We start from the raw sequence: 18,637 nt of genomic DNA on the forward strand, positions 1-18,637 counted from the left end.
CATCGACGTGCTGTTGGTCTCTGGATCGGGAAAGAAGCTCAACAGAAAGAGTCACGGTTTCCTATCCCTGATAATCCAAATCTCACCCCAGAGGCGGTGATGTCAACAGCGTGAGCAATGCAAGAGTCCAAAGCAAAATGGAGTGAATGAGCCGGGCAGGTGGGCAATATACCCTCCAGTGCGCCGTGATCTGCCTTTGAATCGACCGGACCGGCATCGAGAAAGCTTGTCGCTGGCTTGGTGGTACACACAGTGTGGTCTTGAGAGGAGCGAGGCTATAACAGCAGCGCGAGAGAGGCAGACCCATCATTTGGAATCTGGATAGTCTAATACCTGGTGCTGTTGTCCTGATTACGCTGGAATTGCGGTGGAGTGGGTAGTGAGTGACGCAGAGAAAGACGACGAGCGGAGTGCCCTTGGAACGAGCACGGCGAATCACACAGATGAACTCAATCGTGGTACGTACAAAGAGTGGTAAGACGCGATGGCGACGATACAAGGTGTGACGGTAGATATTCAGACGGCTACGAATGGGAATCTCATCATGAGTCGGAACTGCTGTACAGCGGATGCGGTCCTCATTCATGCCAGCGACGCGCTCCCAGTGACCTTGTTGATGAATGTCGCGATCTTTGGGCTCACAATCTCATATGCTTCCTCCGGCAAATAGTGTCCGCGGCCTTCGCCGACGCCGTAGCCTTCCAGATCAACACCATCGGCGATCCAATCCTTCCAGACGCCTGCCACGTCAACGCTTGACCCCAAACGAGCCTCGGAGAAAATGACAAGCAGTGGCACGCCGACTTTTCGACCGGCCTTTTGGTCTTCCTTTTGCTCGTCGGCTTCAGGGGCAGCGCCGGCGGCATAATCGAGGGCGGTGTAATATATGGTCTCACGCTCCCTGAAGAGCTCGGCGTAGATGTCCAAGGCGTTATTCGCAGAAACACGGCCGATAGACTCCGGGTTCGGGCCTGCAAGGCGCGTGTGCGCGGTTTTGCACCAGCGATCGCCGCCGTAGGCGAGGATGAGGTCGGTCGCGACGTCGGGGTTGGCCAGGAGCGGCCAGTGGAAGGCTCCTGAGCAGACGACCGGGTCGGAGAAAGCTTGCCATTGTTGTAAGGTAGGGATAATGTCGAGCAGCACAGTTCCCACCACCACGAGGTTGAGCGTCGAATAAAAGGACGGAGTCTCAGTCGGGAACGTGAAGTCGACGGTCAGGCGGTGAGAGATGCGGGCGCCACGGTCGTGTCCCGCTAGAACGACTTTGCGGGGGGTCTGGGAAGCTGTCGTGTCGAAGACGACGGAAAGTGCTTCCAAAAGGGCGCGTCCTACGGAACGTTTGGTGTTTGCGGTTATGTGCCTTATTGGCGTGGAGATGCCGTACCCAGGAAGCTGCTGGGCTCAGTGTACGGGAACGAAACGATCTGGGTGTTTGGAACGGGTTACCTCTGGGACAAAGAGAGATGCTTCACCTCTCAGAGCCGGGACAACCTGGTACCATTGGTATCAATACGGACGGCGACGTACGCAAGGCTGAGCAAGAAAGGGGGATGATTGAAGAGTACGGACTTGACGCCATCTGCGGTAATTATGGGTTAGACCAAACTCCCCTCATGAATGCAGCACTCACTCATAAGCAGATTGAGGGTAGCCATGTATCAAAGCCAAGATAGGAGCGTCTGGACCTAGATCCGAGATGTAGCAGTGCACATCGGAACCTGAGGACGTCTGCACGACTTTGTGGGTGAGTTGAAGAGAACTGTAAAGAGATTGAGTTTGAGAGGCAGCCATCATGAGAATTGTTGCCATTCAGAGAGGCCTGTCTTCTTCACGGCCAAGATGCTCTGGTTTTGTATGACCCTATGCCTGAGCCAGGCATGTTTGGTGAAGTGCAATTTTCTGCAACCCCGTCCAGAAGCGAGATTCTGCTTGGAGTTCTTTGTCAAATGACTGGGTTCAGCCCTGGATGCTGTCAGCTTGCAAAGAAGCTGCCATCAACGACCCTGAAAGTCGGAAAATTAGTCCGATATCAACGGGACTAGGGTGCTGGACTTTTTCCGTTGCTTGCGGAGAAGATCTTTTCCGTGTGGATTGTCACTTTCTTCATTCAGGCTACAGGGTCAAAGCGACGGCAGGGATTTCTGGAAATGGAGTAGAATTTCTCCGCAAAAAATTCGGGGGTGGCTCGATAGCACCCCAAACTGCTGTCGGACTTGCTCCATCTGACCGCCGGATGCTCGCCCTAGACATGATTGAGGAGCTCTTCGTAGTGATAGGCTCGAAGTGCCTCAGTCCGCATGGTCTGTCGCGGAGCCCGCCGGCCCGTGAGCAGTTCGAACTGTACACTGCCTTGCTCGGTCAACATCTCCAGCCCGTTGACAGTGATCCAAGGTCGTCCAAGTCTGGTGCACAGGTCTTGTACCTGTCGCAGGAGTGGTGTCATGAGAGGGTTGTAGGTCATCTCGAGTACCACCCCACCTGTCTCGCTTTGCAGCCATTGCACAGGCACGCCCTGATTCGAGGCATCAAGTGTGGTCGCTGCTCTGGATCCGGGACAGGAAACGATGATTGTAGGATGCTCCGTATCAGGTGGCCACTGGTCTTGCGCATGATTTAGAGGCAAGACCTTTTGAGTATCTCGGCCTTGCGATTCCAGCCACGCGTTGAAATGCTTTGGTAGAAGGCCTGGATTTTCTGCCGTTGGATTGAAGACAAGAACCTTGCTCACTTCAAGCCTGAGCATGGTGTATATTGCAGCACGCGCCATGCCGCCGCCGCCGATCACAAGGCCAGAGGTTTTATTAGGCCGGACGGCATTCCTGGGAGACAGGTTACGTTGGATAGAAACCGTCATACCAATCCAGTCTGTGTTGTCTCCGTACCAATTGTGGATCGGACCAGCCATGGCGCGGTCCACAAGCAGTCCTTGTACAGGCAGAGTGGTGGGATGAATTGTCCGTAGAGGCATCAACGTGTTGACTGCGCCGATTGCCGTCGCATGTTCGCTCCTCCGGTCCACATATGGCGCAACGATTGTTTTGAAGCCATATGTAACACTCGCGCCACCGAAGAGGTTGTCTTTGGCGAGCTCATCGAGACCTTGGGCGTCAATATTGTCTTGAGCAATGTACTCGAACTTCAGTCCAGTCGCATCCAGAGCTGCCTTGAACATTGCTGGGGCGACCCTGAGTGGCACACTTCCGATGAGATACAAACGGAGAGGTTCGAGCATATGTCGCTGGAAGCGGGTCTGCATTGCTTCTTTGGTAGTCAGTCGACAGCTGGGCTCTGCAATGCAGTCGTTAAGCTGGGGATGATACACCGGTGTAAGTATCGTGTTCGAGAGCTGACCGCTTAGGCAGCCGGTGAATCCCGCACCGTATGTGATCAGTGCTGGCCCAGACTTGAACGAAGCAGAGACCAAGCTTCTGGTTGTTGTCAGGCACTCGTCGAGCAATTTCGTGTTCATCCCATGAACGCTCTGAATGTAGATCACGCGGGCGACATCACATCCCAGGTTGGCAGCTCGTATGTACATTTCCATGGCCCTCTCAATTGACTTGCCATCTAAGGATATTTCACAGTGGCCTATGATCTGAGTAGATCGCCTTTCAGACATGATGTCTTCAATTTTGGTGTCCGAGAGAGATAAATCGACTGTCAGGTAATCCACTGCAAGGCGGAGGCCTTGTCTGATGATTTGACTCGGGATGTGAGGGCCTTTCTGGGTTGGTTCATCCACTGGCTCTGGAGAAGCCACATTGTAGATGATGGGCACGCCGAAACTTCGTCGGATCGCTGCCACTTTCTCGCTGATGTCTTGCATTTTATGGGGCGAACCCGTGTCGATAGTCAGTTCTACGGCATCTTCAATGAAGTCGATGTTGGCGAACTGCGGATCCCTCGCGAGAAGGTCCGAGAAAAGGACGGGTACAACGTGGGTGAATTTTCTTTCGAGGAGGGAAACTGTGGAAAGAGGTCGATTGATCTGTGAGCTGAGGGCCCTTAGCCTGTCCTTGCTGATCGAGTCGAGAAACGAACAGAACTGAGCTTTTGCCTCTCTCAATCGAAAGACTGAGAACTGAGGCGGCTCTTGCCCATCGGTGGTGGTGGATTGGTCGCTCGAGTCTTGAATGTTGTAAAACTCATAGTTCGAGCAATCTCGGTGGTACTCGTCAGCACGGCGAAAGAGAAACGTCTGTTGCTGGTCAAGTTGCAGGAGACTTTGAATCTGCTTCAGTGAACGCGTGATGTGAATGACAGGGTGTGTTGCGCAGAGAGTTTGAAGTAGTTGATGAATTTCCAACGTCAAGCTGCCCCAGCCGCATTCGATAACACATCTCTGACGATGGGTCAAGAGCATACTGCTGATGACCTCGACGTTCTTCCGGTACAATGCATGGCTTCCATGAGCTTCCATGTAGGCAGCTCTGGTTTTTGTGGTGGACTTTTCGAAGTAGAGGTCCTCGGTGATGAATCTCCAGTTCAGAGCAGTTGCGGCAATCAAGCCCAATGTTCGTTTCCCTGAGCCCCGAACTCCTACCAGGATAATGGATGCATCTGGCTCCATTTGGCGCGATCCCTGCTCAGTGCATGCGACCTAGCTTTGCGTACTTCTGTTATTGACAACGTGAAACAGTCGCATGCGAATAAAGAGGTATCCTTTTGGACAACGGGGAACAGTGTTTTGTAAAGATCTAGAGAGTGGTTGAAGTGACGGTACAGGTCACCAACCTAGAAGGCGGGGCTCATTGCGCAAGCGATCCTCGCAAGTATTAATAATACCTCCCTACCTACCTAGGTAGGTATATACCTAGGTACTTAGGTAGGTAACCCTAAGCGTCCCTAAAGAACCCCGAGGCCCTGAGCAACTTATGCCCCCCGTCACCACTCTTCAAGTCCTTCCCAATAAAGGCTTCTGGCCGCTCACAATTTCTGGCATTTAGCATGTGATGAAAAGTTCCAGCATCCATCAGCACATTGAATGAAGACAATATGTCGCTTTGGCAAGAAGCGAAGATAACAGCCTGACCAGTAACAACATGACCACCAGAGTGTCGCAGGCGTGTCAGCGCTGTCAACGACGGAAGCTCAAATGCGACGGTCAGCTTCAGTGCTCTGCCTGCAGAACAGCAAATCAATCTTGCCTATACGGCAATGCGAACAGGAAAAGGGGCCTGGCGGAAGGTTATGTCCGTGGTCTTGAGCGGCTCTTGGGCTTTGCCATCAAGCGTGACTCCAGCTTGACCACCGACATCCAAAAACATCTCCGCCTCAACGAGTGCAAGCGACCAGAGACTCCTTCTGTCAGCCAAGAGACCATGCTGGAATCCTGGAAACACAGCACTGTTGCAAAGGATGTCGAATCGCTCTTACCAGCCCTAGAGAGAAACGAGGCGAGACATTGGCAGTCTCTGTTCGTGGACACCGCTACAGTGGAATCGCACTCAGTCACCGACGCCAACCCGCCCATACTCATTGACCGGGACTTGTCTCACTCAGTTGACCCGGCTCTTGATGCAGCCCAACCGAATCATTCTCCTGACTCTACCAACGTTCATGTCGCCTCCTTTGGGGACTCTGGAGAAGAAGATGTCGCCCATGTCAGCGGACCGGCATTAGCTGAGGTGCACGCACATCCTCCATTCTCAGGAATTCAGCATCAACTTCCGATGAAACTTCCCGACAACTCCAAAAAGATCATTGACGCGTATTTGGCTTACACGAATTGCTGGTTTCCGATATTAGAGCCGCACGAGCTTCTACGAACATTCCACCAGTATCGACTTTCAGGTGACGAGCGTTACCGCTCGAGTGATGAACTCGGCCAAGTGGCTGTGCTGTGGGCAGTCCTTGCATATGAGACTTGTAAGGGTGGAGGTTTTGCGGTACCGTTTGACGGCGACTTGCATGGACACCCTACGTACAAGACAGCGCGACAGCTGATTCCTGTTGAAGAAGAGGACCACCAGCTCGGTCATACACAAGCACTTCTCATTCTTGCATTGATCAACCTTGGCCGCGGTCATTGGAAGGCGTGCTGGCTTCTTGTTGGCTATGCTCTACGTCTGATGCAGTACCACGACAATAAGCATGAAACGCAAGATCAGAACGGGGGTGCTAGACCCCAAATACGCGGCTCTAGGCAAGCCCATACCTTAGCAGGATGTTTTATCTTTGAGAAACTGCTTGCAATGAGGATGAGGAAAACTTTGCTGGGAAGTCACACATCTCCGCCCCCCGCGCTGCCCGAGGACGGTTTGGAAGAGTGGGAGACACCCAGATTACCGGATCTGATCATTCAGTCGCAATATAAGCCATCAGCAGAGGTCCCGGGGAGGATTCTCAGCACGTTCAACAGGCTTACTTCTACCATCGACTATCTCGGTAACCTGCCCCTGACTGTTCAGCGAGCAGATCATCTTAATATGTCTGATTTGCGACATGAACAGGCTTTAGAAACCCTGCAATCGACCGGCCCCCCAAAAGACCACGAGTCGGATCCTGATTCTTATCCTCAATTCTTGTTAAGCTACCTAGTGAACCAGTGTGTTCTTTTGACAGTAAACCGCCAAAAGATATGGGTACCCCAAACCGATCAGCCAGGGTCCGTGACACCCGATGCGGACTGTCTTGAACCGCTTATACGCTTTTCTTGTGCTATGCGAGACTTTGAACGCACACACGGAGCAGGCCGAGTACCGGTCATGTTGGTCGCGATTTGCAGTCGAATGATTGAGGATCTCGTGATCCTTGCCAAAATCCCGCAGTTGTGGACGAAATCTGCCACGATTTCGGCGGTCGATGCCGTCGTCAGTTCGATGCAGAAATTTGGCAGAATCTGGCCAGCTTTTAGGCACCTTGGAAAAACCGTCTCTTCCATCAAAGCGGCTTCGAATCTTGGACGGCAACATCCTGCCGTCCTAAATCCGAATCTGCTACAACATCGGTCTCATTTGGCTAGTGACACGGGCTGTATACACGCAGGAAGTATGGACAGTCCGTCACTCGTTGCGTCTTGTGCCGCCATCGGTTCAAGCTCAACCAGCGGTGCATTTGCGGGTGGTACTGAGTCTCAAGCACAGAATCCCGCCTTGGCCGGTCCCGGCGGCGTATCAGCCATGGAAAGCCAGCCACAAGCTGCAAACATCTTCGAAGATGACATGCTGGCTGGTGGTGTCAACGACGTCTACTTTCAACTTGCTCAAACCGACATGATGGAGTGGTCGGGAAATTGGCAGCAAGAGGGGCTCCAAACACTTGGATTCGACAACAGCTCATTTGAACGACTCTACAGTATCGGGCAATGAAGGGAATCTCATGGACCTATCCCGCCTACCAAAGCTGCATTGTTCTGAAACGGTCCATCGCAGTTTGGCAAAACTAGAATGCTTCCTGGGGAGCTGCTTTCGGGATATATCGTGAACCGAGTGCTCCAAATCCGAGGAAGGAACCAAATACCCGGAAAAGCTTTGTGATTTAAATTGGATAGTACGACGAGCAGAGTGGTTCTGAATGCCGCACATTCCAGGCCGATGCTCATCATGTCTAGGCTACACGGGCTCTGACCCTTTGCGCAGCATCATCTGCAGCCGAATGTCCTACTTCCATCTCGAATCGCCCTGCTTGTTGAGCCTGATATAGTATTGGCCCTTGGCCAGTTAACACTATCCACCATTTGCAAGGCCGCAACGCAGCTCCTCACACTCCTGCTTTGACTTGGCATATTCGAGGAGCAAGTACCGATGTCTTAACTGTTGTATCCTCAAGTTGACAGCACTTGTGCATTTTCCGTATGACTTTCTCTCTACCAAAAATGAAGACCTCCCCCGGGATGGTCACGTTCGACTTTGAAGGTGTGCAGAACAAGCTTGGACTTGGGCGAGACCACGGATTGCAGCCGCCGAGTCCACACAACCCTATGTTACCTGCTGGAAGCTTCGGGGACTCAATATCTGTATCGAGGGCTGCGTCGGTTGACATGAGAAAAAGCCTTTGTACAAATCTACCGAGTACGTGTGTTTACCATTGGCTTCACAAACCGCCCTGAGGACGTCTAGACTCTCCGCATTGTACTTTATCCCTAACTCTCCGGGCAGCTTCTTCTACTGGCAGATGATCTATTTCCATTTCCAGCCACAGGACCTGCTGTGCAATGCCCTGGTATATCAAGGGTTCGATACCGGTTATCACGCTCCAGCCATTCTCCAGCCCTGCTCGAAGTAAGTGCGTCACTGGCTTCGGAGTGTAGCACATGTCCATCAGGTACCCTTTCGTTGGTTTGTGGAGAATCTCCATCACAATCTGGTCTACGACGGCCTCAGCAGCCGTCTTTGGAGGGATGTCTGGTATCGTCCCGATGACTGATGCAACTCCCAAGCAGCAGGCTTTGGCTTGCTCGACCGTCTGCACGTGTGTGATCTTTGCCGTTACACCGGCGGCACGGAAGGAAGATATAACATTCTCGGCCTCATCTTCCGCTCTGTTCACCAAATACAGCTCCTGGATGTTGAAAAATTTCCACAAAGCATAGAGAGCACTCCTGCAGGCGCCGCCGCCTCCGATGACTAGGCCAGGCCGAGATCCAATCTCCTCCGAGGCGTTCGGAAAATTCCTCTCCAAGGCCTCGTATATACCGATGCAGTCGGTATTGGCACCGATACGTTGTCTTCTTCCCGACTTATCGCACCGGACAATGATCGTATTTATGGCTCCGATCATACGCGCGTCCTCCATTGTATCGTCCACCACGTCTAGCACTGAGACCTTGTGCGGCATTGTCACTGCAGATCCGACAAACTGTGTCGAGTTCAACTTGGGAAGAAAGTCTCTCATATCAAGGGATTCAACAAGTGAATAGGTCCATGGCACCTGTAATCTCTCCCAAATGGTCGAGTGCAATGTTGGGGCCAACGAGTGCGATATTGGGTAGCCGAACAGGAAGGTTTTCAGCTGCTCTTTCCTAGAGGAACTATTATGTGGTGAGTCGCCGTACTCATATGACTCTCGCAACACCTGGGAGGTGATACTGATTGCCATGGCCGCGAAGCAGGAGCTTGGAGAAGAGGGTCCCGGTGTCTAGGTTTCTGAGCCCGCAGTGAAAACAAAATGTGCAATAATGAAAGAAAATGTTCAGCGTTCTCGCCTCTGCCACCGACTGATTTTGTGCGAGTTCCTTGTCATCAACATTCTGCTCGTTGTCAAGTCATACCTTTTCCCCTAGCTTGATCCTGCCCCTGGAGCTAGAGATACTCGCTGGCCGCTAAACACAGATCTGCAATCCCTAAAGTCGCTGCGGCTATGGATTTTTCCGCTCTGCGTCCCCACGTACCCTGCTTCGCAATGTATTGGGAATACGAGACCGTCTTCGACTTCATTCGAGTCCCGAGCACCCCGACAGACTCTCCTGGGGAACAACCAAACACGCACATGCCGATGGTACTGCAGTATCCTCTGAATGCTTCCCGTACGAGTCGGTTCAAAGTCCAGGCACGTTGCGAATCGTCGAATATATATAATACATACCCTTGTTGCACTTATCTCCTGTCACTACCGGCCGCTGCAGGATGTCGTACAAGCCGGCGATCACCTCCATGTCCCTTGGACGGGCATGGGTCCATCAGCTAGCGCCCAAAATTGCAGCAGCGAGAGGTTTTGCCGGGATTGAGGTGTTTTACGAAGACCTCGAATACCACGCGCGCTCGTTACCTGGTGGTCTGTCGGACCAGACTCTTCTAGAAACTGCACGAGAATTCAGAACGCTTTGCGATGAGCAAGGCCTCACAATCATCGCTCTCCAACCGTTCCTACACTATGAAGGACTCTTAGACCGCGAGGAACATGGACGGCGCATTGAAAAGTTGCACCTTTGGTTTCAGATCGCGCGAATCCTAGGCACAGATACAATCCAGGTGCCATCCAACTTTCTGCCCGCAGATGTCATCACGGACGATTTGGAGACCGTTGTTTCCGACCTCCGTAAAATCGCAGACCTAGGTCTTCAACAGACACCGACGCCAATACGCTTCGCATACGAGAACATATGTTGGGGCACGTTCGTCAACAAATGGGAGCAACTATGGCAGATCGTGGCCACGGTCGATCGGCCCAATTTCGGAATGTGCCTGGACACATTTCATATCGCAGGTGGAGAGTGGGCTGACCCGGCCAGAGAAGACGGGAGAGTCAATGACCATGCAGACAAGCTTCTGCAGAGAAGTCTGGACAAGATGGTCCGTACTATTGATTCCAGTAAGATATTTTATGTTCAGTTGGTCGACGGAGAAAGATTAGAATCTCCACTCACACCCGGTCATCCTTTCTGGGTCGATGGGCAACCGGCAAGAATGAGCTGGTCGAGGAATGCTCGAGTCTTTGCTTTCGAGGAACGAGGATATATGCCCGTCCTCAAGGTTTTGAGGGCTCTTGTCGATCCGCCTCCTCGAGGGTTAGGATACAAGGGCTGGATCAGTCTCGAGTTGTTCTCACGCACAATGGCCGAGAGTGGAGATCAAGTCCCGTTCGAACATGCGCAACGAGGACTCAACTCGTGGAATCGAGTGGTGCAAGCCATGGGCTGGGAACAGGAGGTGTAGGGGCTAAACCGATCCGGATTGAGTCAAAGCGGATAAGAATTTTGCTACCCAGACGAGAGCCTGTGAAACAATTACCTCCGCATCCAGTAGTCATGTACTCGCTATTAGTCATGTAATCGGGAGAAACGACTGTGCAGGGTCATAGAACTATCGAACCGACTCCCATGGAATGGTAGAGCTTGTGGCGGAGATTGGCTGAAGTCGCTGGTGTGAGCTTACTCTTCTCACTGGGACTTGTTCAACGTGATTTGTTTTCATCAATATTAGCCCTAGCAGAAGGATTCAAATTCCTCCCGCTGACTAGGTGACATCAACAATAACAACGATCATAGTAGATCTACATACTTCCTGAGGGTTCGCGCCCAGTAGATGCTGTCCGCAACAATGAACCCGACAACCCCGAACCCTTCACAGGCAACAGAAGTTATGCTCGACCAAAAATCCCTCCACTTCCGCAGCAAACCGCTCCGGATCTTCCATAAACAAAAAATGGCCATGGTCTTCCCAGACCGAAATCTTCAGTTCCGGCATATGATGCAGCCAATGTGGATCAATGTTTGCTCTTTCCGGCGTTGCGATCAAGAGCGCCGGGACGCGATATATCTCGTCAAATCGAAAGGCATGGGGCAATGAATCCGTAGTCACCGCGTTGACCCTGACGTACAGCCTGGTCGCCATCATTGTCTCTGTAATTTTGGTTCGAGACTCTTGGTTTGTCCGCTCCGTCCAGAACCTGTTGTTGATCATCGCTTCGAAGTCACTGTCTCTCTGAAGTTTCTTTGCCAGTTCTCGTCGTTCGGTTCCGGACATGTATGTCTCTGGGCTGTGGAAGAACGAGTCCACATAAATAATCCCCTGCACAACAGGGGTGAATAATCGAAGCACCATCGTCGACACCGGACCGCCCATGCTGTGGCCAACCAATACCGCTCTCGTGACGCCAGCATTGTCGAGGACTGCTTTCACCGATCGTGCAAACACCTCTTGGCCGTACTCGGTCTTCTCCAGATGGTCAGGCTTGTCGGCGTAACTCTCTCCGTGGCCCGGTAAGTCGATCAGAAGTGACCGGTGGTGTCGGCGCAAAAGAGAGTCGCCTGCCTGCCTCCAGAGTATGCTGCTGCATGTCCAGCCGTGGATGAAAACGAGTGCCTCTGGTCCAACTCCAAAACTGTAGTAAGCAACATCATGTCCGTTAAAACAAGTTGTCCTTCTTGTCGGTCCAACATTACTATTACTAGCCCGGTCCATGACGGTACTGACGGTAGAAACTGCCGTAGGGAACACTCTGCCGATGCCAGTGATCCTCCTTCATGCATCATTCTTTTCCTCGTCTTTTGTTTCGTTTGGGGTGACTCGTCTCTGCCCTGGGGGGTATAGAACAAGCCTTCATTGAAGTTGCATTTTTTGACCTGGACGGATAAGACAAATTCCATCCATAAGCCGAGCGTGATCACGCGACCTTCGGTAATTGACTGGTCACCAGCCATCCCGACAAATTACCACACCTCTAGTTCCATGTGGCAGCGTCGTTCGGCCGATATGCTGTACACGAAAGGCGGACTGTCAGAAGTTCAGAAGGGAAAAGATAGTCAAGGGTGGGTGCAGAATCGATATTACAAATGCGAATCGCACTGGCGCAGCAAAATCTTTCCCGGTCTGATGAGTGGCTTTTGAGTGTGTCTGATCCAAAATCTCCTGAACATCTAGTATCGAGAGATGCCATGTCGGGGTCCAATATCCAACACGCCCCCGTTTCAGGACATATTTGACATTCTTGCATGCTCAATGACTTAGCTCTTCGACCACTGCCACTTCGTCATCCGCTTAGTTATCAGCTGCTGTTTTGTTGATAAAAGCAGACCCCTTCATCTTGGACATCTCTCAAGGCCTCTGCTCCGCTAGGACAGAGTCTTGGTGTTTTGAACATGCTATCACTTTGGTGGTCTTCAGATTCAAACAGCTTGACTGATGGATGGAAGAAAGGAGAGCACGGCCTTATATTTGCTGAGTTCGGTCTAGTGTTCTTCAAGCTCGCTTTGCGATCTGCATACCCCTTCCCAACTTGCAGGTAAAGTATACTAACTCACGACTGGTGAAGTATATATTATCGATCGAGAGCAAACAATAATCCCACCTGGAAGCACCTTATTGACGCAACTTCATGTGCTTTGGTCCTTGCACGGATGCCTGCTGTGGGACCTAGTTCCCACAGCCAGAGGTGGGTCATTTTACCATCTTCTTCGTCACTGTGTCTTCTACGTGGTCGCCATTTCCCTTCGCCTGAAAGCTTGTGGAGCGTCTGATACCACGACAATGGTTGTATTTATGGGATGCAGGGCGTCTATCGAAGGTAGGTGTATTAAGTCCAAAGCTGGAAAGCCAGAATTTGCGCAAAGGCTGAATTCCAAACCAATCCCAATACTGCCATAAGTTGTCGATCTTCATGCCAATGAAAATGTTCTTCTATGGCCATGGCCAAGGCAGATGTGAAGCAGCGGAAGGGAATTACAGGATGTGGTCCATATGCCTCGCCGCATTTTACGTGAAGATTGTCCACTCGCAAGGCTTATCCATTGCGCACAGACCATGTCGATCTCAGCGTGCAGCAACCGCTTGTGGTTAATGAGCATCTCCACTCTCCAGTCTTCGTTTCTTGTTGGTGGATCGTTGGTCGATCTCTCGCAACCGTTGCAAGGCTTATGCCTCCATCTGGAGAATGCCGACTGTGTCTTGTTTTACACGTTGCACACTTTCTTTTGGCATGAAGCCTGAAATCGGGGGCCTTTGGTCCTTGGCTGCTTTCGGAAGGAAGGAAGAAAGCGGACAGATTGAGGGTATAAGAACGTTGCCATCTTCTCAGAGGAGTCTGGGCAAGGACCACATTTCCTCACTCTCCCTCATCCTCCCAGAATCTGTTTCGATTTGTTCGAACCATTCAAGTGCCCGCCATGTCACTTTCCGGCAAGACGACTCTCATCACAGGCGGCGGCAAGAATCTTGGTGCGCTGATTGCCACCCTCTTCGCCGCCGAAGGGTCGAATCTGGCCTTGCACTACAACTCTGCCGCGACACAAAAGGCGGCCGAAGCTCTGGCCGCCGACCTCTCGTCCAAGCACAAAGACATCAAGGTCAAGGTCTACCAAGGGGACCTTACAACGGCGACGAGTGTGGAGAAGCTATTCAATAGTGTTGCCGCAGACTTTGGCCCGAAGCTCGACGTCGTCATCAACACGGTGGGTATGGTCCTGAAGAAACCGCTGGTCGAAATCTCCGAGAAGGAGTACGACACGATGTTCGCCATCAACTCTAAGGCGGCTTTCTTTATCACCCAAGAAGCTGCCAAACGAGTTAGCGACGGCGGCAAGATCATCAATACCGTGACTAGCCTCCTAGCAGCGTATGCACCGTCCTACACTTCCTACCAAGGGAGTAAGAGTCCTGTTGAGTGGTTCACCAAGGGCTTGAGCAAGGAGTTGATGTCGAGAGGGATCAGTGTCAATGCAGTTGCCCCGGGGCCTATGGTATGTCTACCTCTGTGCTGGTGTGCCGATGCGATGAATAAGTATAAGCTGACGGGTTGATCCATTAGGACACTCGTAAGCTAGTTTTCCCAAAGTTGCCAGTGGCGCCTCTTCCCATCTCCAACAGACAGGTCTAATTTCACGACGATCTCACCACTTTGATATGAGGCCAGACTAACCGTCGGATAGCATTCTTCTACGGCCAGGAAACCCCGGAAGCAGTTGCCTTTCATAAGTCAAACGCCATTGGTGGTCGGCTCACAGACATCACCGACATCGCACCGATATATAAATTCTTGTGCACGGAGGGGGCTTGGATCAATGGTTCGTTGTATTTTGTTCTCTCTAGTTCTTTACGACGACGCGGCAAATGGCTGACATGATTTTAATCCAAACAGGCCAGACAATCTTCGCCAATGGAGGATACACGAGTCGCTAGGAGAGTAGACCCTGTGAGTGCGATGCTCGTAAGACTGAAGAATATATCCCGGGTTGGATTTCCAGCCTGTAGATGGTCAGCATAAAGGTCTTGCTTGGTACTCGTACCAGGTAGCGTTGAGCGAAGGCAGTATGAAACGAGGCTGAAGAGACGAAGGAGATACTACTGTGGGTTTTCGGCAACTTGAAGCGAGTCTTAAAGATCTGAGATGCAGCTATTAATAATGACGGGGTCTTGCCGGCTTGGCACGTCTATTGCTTGGTATCGGGATGCATATTCGCCAAAGCAGTAAGTAGCTACTAACTGCTCTCTCACTTCCCAACAATCCCTAGGTACTCGTTGCACCCGACATTGCGCAGCTCGCTTGTTTCTCCTAATGCGGCAAGGGGAACATGTCTCAACGTTCCTCACGTTCATCGACGCTGGCCCATTAGAAGAGGCCCGGGCGCAGCAGATGCGGAGAGAGATCAGGTCGCATGTTGCCCGTGTTGTTGTATCGCGCCATTTGTCGTCCCGCCCAACTCAACAGCCATCGCACAAAAAGCGCCGCCAGGCAAATCCCTCCTGGAATCTTCGCGTCGGTCCACGCGCCCGCCCGGCCACGAGCCCCAAGGAACAACCTGAAGAGCCAGTGCTTATAGAAGAAAGACCGCCGACTCCACCGCCTGCCCGGGCTGCAACGAGCAATATTCGGCTCCTGACTGCACCCTCTGCCGCGAGCATGATCCCAGCCTCAAAGAGCCCGATTTACCATCATCCTCTTGTTCCCGCAGCGCTGGATAATTGTAAGTTATCGGTCGCATGGCCCCCTTCGTTCTAGATTCTGGCCTTTCGGCTGTCTCATTTTCCTTTTTCCCACGGTCAGTCTGTGCTGATATTGACTTAGACCTAAAGCACCTCGCCGTGGCCGTGCCTGAGCTCGATGGCGAGAGCCAGTCGGCACTTCTGCCGACCCTCTGGTTCCCCATGGTTCTCAGCTCGCCAATCGTCTTCCAAGTCATTGTGTTGTTCTCGGCGTCTCATTATGCGGCGAGGCAGAATGATACGACGTTGGCTGAGACGCTACTGCGGTTCAAGCAATGTGCCATTTCCGGCATTACACAGGCCCTTTCTCCAGCGTCCAAAGGTATGGCGCTGCGGGACGAGATTATCGCCGCTGTCGCCAAAATGGCGAGCTACGAAGCCATCTTCGGGGACGAGAGCGCGTACCACTGTCACATGGAAGCCGTGGAAAAGATGTTGGAAGGAAGAGGTGGACTGGCTGCTCTGGGGCTGGAAGGCTTCCTGTCACGGCTGCTGGTATTCATTGATACCAACTCGGCATTTCTCCTCAACACCCCGTTGCATCTGAGTGGTTCGTCCCTACCAAAACCGGCAAATCAGTTCATTGTGCCGCCGAACCCCAGCCGCTTCATCGGTGAGGTCTAGAGAGGTGTTTGATCGACGCAACTCGGGTCTTGAAAGCACTGACCCGTGTACAATGAACTAGGGACAGGGATCGATAAGCAAGGGATGTGTCTATGAGCACGATGATTGTATGTACTCTATGGGCGGTACAGGTGTTTGGGAGGAGTTACCTAGGTAGATGAGATAGATTAGATAGATGTCTTGTGCTGATCTCAAATTCATTCTATACTACTCATGTTCGCCGTGGTTGCTAACCTGCATAAGGTCGCCCTGATTCCCTGTTGTTGAGGTGCTAGACACTCAAGTGGCACCAGTGGGTTCCAGGGTTGCTAGTGCTGCCAAATGGAGGGGTTGCAGGCGCCCATCAGGCCCAGACTGTCAATCGATAAGCCTGTGGGAAGCCTGTTGGAAGCCCGACGCCGCCACACGGAGCCAGACGGAGCCAGACGGATCTCCCTGTCTTCCCCCACCTTGGTTCCCTTCATCCCCTTCATCCACTCCATCCACCTCATTCACCGTCATTGACTCGATGGTTCTTCAATTGCCCACCTGCGCCCTGGCAAGCTTTCACACCACCTCCGAGGTTTGTCATCGCCGAAACCGAACCACATGTCTGACGCTGAGCCTTCTCCTCATTCTTACAGCGAGCCATGGGCTGACTTGTCGCCGTCAGACACCACCTCCTTTCCGTTCGACATCCGAGTGATCACGCGGGCCTGAATGGGGAAAGTACAGGTGACTTGGATACAGCGAAAGAGAAGGCTGATGGATCCAGCATGATCGACTTACCGCATCTCCCTTACTCCCGCCTTCACTAGACCCGACAGTCATTCATTTCGAGCTCGTCCTCACTCCCTTACTCTCTCCTCCCATAGGGGTGGCTGGTCCACAGGATATCATCTCTCACCTATACACCTACTGCGTATCGTGAGCTGCTACTCTATATCTTCACAATGTACATTGCATCCGCAAAGTGACGCCAGGCAGCCGACGTCATCTGGTCTCCGGTTCAGGCCAATTCCATTACTGGTCCACATCCGCCATTCCGTACGCTCGGGGTCATACGTCCGTGCGAGTTATGAAAGACCACAGCTGCTCAGTTTGCTGACTGCGGTGTCTTCCTCTGTTCTCTAAACACCCTGCGCAAGCTATCTACATCCCGCTGCAAGCCCAGCAACAATGTCCTTCCTTCGCAAGACCTCGGAAACCCCAACTTCCTTCCCCATCTTCCCGACATATCTTCTCCCCTCGATTCCTTTTCGCCGTAAGTCGCGGCAGTCGAGCACTGACAGCAACGGTTCAGCGGACACAGCCGTGTCCTCCGCCTCCGCTGCTTCGTCCTCTTCGAATCCGTTCACCAGAAGCCCTACCCCGACCCCCATTCCCGTGTCATCCGCATCGTCTATTGTGGTGCCGCCAGAAGACAAGTTCCTCAATGGCCACAGCTCTCACATTCAATGCGCCAAATGCTCCACCGATTTGTGCCTCACTTCGCAGATCATAAGCAAAGGCTTTATGGGCAGACACGGTCGAGCGTACTTGGTTCAAGGGACAACAAGCCACATCCACACCACCACCCCCTCCTTGCCCAATACGTTTCAGAACAAGTCCATCTCCCGAAATCTAGTGACGGGGCAGCATGTTGTGAGCGACATCAGCTGCGCAATCTGCGGGAGCATACTGGGATGGAAATACGTTGAAGCAAGTGAAGAGAGCCAGAAATACAAGGTTGGCAAGTTCATCCTCGAAACAAAACGTATCCGCATCAATGTCTCGTGGGAGAATGAGGAGGACGATACCGGTCCCTACGCATACGATGAAGTCCTACCACTTCCACCGAGAGAACTGAGAAAGCTGGTCGACGGCACGGCCAATCCAACGGACGATCTCGAATTCGACTCGCAAGACGAGGATGAATGTGAGGATCTCTTTGCCGGCGTTTGGAGCCCTCAACTTGCTGCCAAAAGGCGGCAGAGGAAGAGGGAGCGGTTTGGCAGACGACCTGTTGGTAGTCTGATCAACTTTGGCGCTACGAGCAGTACCGATACTCTCTCTTAATCTCCTCCTATTACGACTACTATGTCTGCACTCCATCTTGATCTCGACGCTCGACTCTCCCCTCCGACCAGTTCAGGCTAGGGCCAAGTCGACCAACTCGCTGGAAACAAAACAAACTCCTTCCGCTCGACCTGGGGTGAACATCAGCTGACCAATTCTGACCCGGTATATGGATGCCATCTACCGATATCTCCTGGTCCAAGGCCGACGGCAACTCTATCACCCACGTTTTGAACGTTATGCATGGCGGCATCTTATGACTTTTCTCATTTTGAAAATACCCCTCGTCGCAATAATACCCCCTTTTTGCTCAACTAAGATTATCTTCCACAATTTCCACACATTCATGATACCCAACACAGGAGGTCAGCTATGCTGGGGCGTTTCTTGGAACACTGGATTGGTATTTGGGTCTGTTGCTGCTCTTTGAGGAGCAGGGATGGCCGGTTTTTATCTGCTCTTTGCCTGTGTGCTGAAGGGATGCTGAAGATGCACTTCAGGATATGTTCGCGGGGGAAGGAAGAAGCCCCTAATGCGCGACATTGGAGGTGTCTAGAGAGCAGGGAAGGACGATGGAACGGCGGCAGACAGATAGGCATGCCGATTCTATGAACTGG

General features: G+C 52.2%; 9 protein-coding genes across 9 annotated transcripts; 5 read left to right on the forward strand and 4 right to left on the reverse strand.

The window, feature by feature from the left end:
• Nucleotides 1–582: 582 nt before the first annotated feature.
• Z520_07696 (uncharacterized protein) lies at nucleotides 583–1,794 on the reverse strand (the record flags this gene model as incomplete). The annotated part of the gene is made up of 4 exons (XM_016778193.1): nucleotides 583–1,392; nucleotides 1,447–1,491; nucleotides 1,570–1,579; nucleotides 1,631–1,794. The coding sequence occupies 4 exons, from the start codon at nucleotides 1,792–1,794 to the stop codon at nucleotides 583–585; spliced, it is 1,029 nt and encodes a 342-aa protein (XP_016630553.1).
• A 448-nt stretch (nucleotides 1,795–2,242) lies between these two features.
• Z520_07697 (uncharacterized protein) lies at nucleotides 2,243–4,570 on the reverse strand (the record flags this gene model as incomplete). The annotated part of the gene is made up of 1 exon (XM_016778194.1): nucleotides 2,243–4,570. The coding sequence occupies one exon, from the start codon at nucleotides 4,568–4,570 to the stop codon at nucleotides 2,243–2,245; it is 2,328 nt and encodes a 775-aa protein (XP_016630554.1).
• Nucleotides 4,571–5,042: 472 nt separating this feature from the next.
• Nucleotides 5,043–7,310, forward strand: Z520_07698 (uncharacterized protein; the record flags this gene model as incomplete). Its single annotated transcript, XM_016778195.1, has 1 exon — nucleotides 5,043–7,310. One exon carries the CDS (start codon nucleotides 5,043–5,045, stop codon nucleotides 7,308–7,310), a length of 2,268 nt encoding a protein of 755 aa, XP_016630555.1.
• A 724-nt stretch (nucleotides 7,311–8,034) lies between these two features.
• Z520_07699 (uncharacterized protein) lies at nucleotides 8,035–9,039 on the reverse strand (the record flags this gene model as incomplete). The annotated part of the gene is made up of 1 exon (XM_016778196.1): nucleotides 8,035–9,039. The coding sequence occupies one exon, from the start codon at nucleotides 9,037–9,039 to the stop codon at nucleotides 8,035–8,037; it is 1,005 nt and encodes a 334-aa protein (XP_016630556.1).
• Nucleotides 9,040–9,566: 527 nt separating this feature from the next.
• Z520_07700 (uncharacterized protein) lies at nucleotides 9,567–10,595 on the forward strand (the record flags this gene model as incomplete). The annotated part of the gene is made up of 1 exon (XM_016778197.1): nucleotides 9,567–10,595. The coding sequence occupies one exon, from the start codon at nucleotides 9,567–9,569 to the stop codon at nucleotides 10,593–10,595; it is 1,029 nt and encodes a 342-aa protein (XP_016630557.1).
• A 408-nt stretch (nucleotides 10,596–11,003) lies between these two features.
• Z520_07701 (uncharacterized protein) lies at nucleotides 11,004–11,843 on the reverse strand (the record flags this gene model as incomplete). The annotated part of the gene is made up of 1 exon (XM_016778198.1): nucleotides 11,004–11,843. One exon carries the CDS (start codon nucleotides 11,841–11,843, stop codon nucleotides 11,004–11,006), a length of 840 nt encoding a protein of 279 aa, XP_016630558.1.
• A 1,700-nt stretch (nucleotides 11,844–13,543) lies between these two features.
• On the forward strand, nucleotides 13,544–14,555 carry Z520_07702 (uncharacterized protein; the record flags this gene model as incomplete). The annotated part of the gene is made up of 4 exons (XM_016778199.1): nucleotides 13,544–14,116; nucleotides 14,185–14,191; nucleotides 14,306–14,440; nucleotides 14,515–14,555. The coding sequence occupies 4 exons, from the start codon at nucleotides 13,544–13,546 to the stop codon at nucleotides 14,553–14,555; spliced, it is 756 nt and encodes a 251-aa protein (XP_016630559.1).
• A 376-nt stretch (nucleotides 14,556–14,931) lies between these two features.
• Z520_07703 (uncharacterized protein) lies at nucleotides 14,932–15,983 on the forward strand (the record flags this gene model as incomplete). Its single annotated transcript, XM_016778200.1, has 2 exons — nucleotides 14,932–15,340; nucleotides 15,442–15,983. 2 exons carry the CDS (start codon nucleotides 14,932–14,934, stop codon nucleotides 15,981–15,983), a joined length of 951 nt encoding a protein of 316 aa, XP_016630560.1.
• A 1,158-nt stretch (nucleotides 15,984–17,141) lies between these two features.
• On the forward strand, nucleotides 17,142–18,020 carry Z520_07704 (uncharacterized protein; the record flags this gene model as incomplete). Its single annotated transcript, XM_016778201.1, has 1 exon — nucleotides 17,142–18,020. One exon carries the CDS (start codon nucleotides 17,142–17,144, stop codon nucleotides 18,018–18,020), a length of 879 nt encoding a protein of 292 aa, XP_016630561.1.
• Nucleotides 18,021–18,637: the final 617 nt, after the last annotated feature.

This window comes from Fonsecaea multimorphosa (genome assembly GCF_000836435.1).
Source record: "Fonsecaea multimorphosa CBS 102226 unplaced genomic scaffold supercont1.16, whole genome shotgun sequence".
Classification (NCBI taxonomy): domain Eukaryota; kingdom Fungi; phylum Ascomycota; class Eurotiomycetes; order Chaetothyriales; family Herpotrichiellaceae; genus Fonsecaea; species Fonsecaea multimorphosa.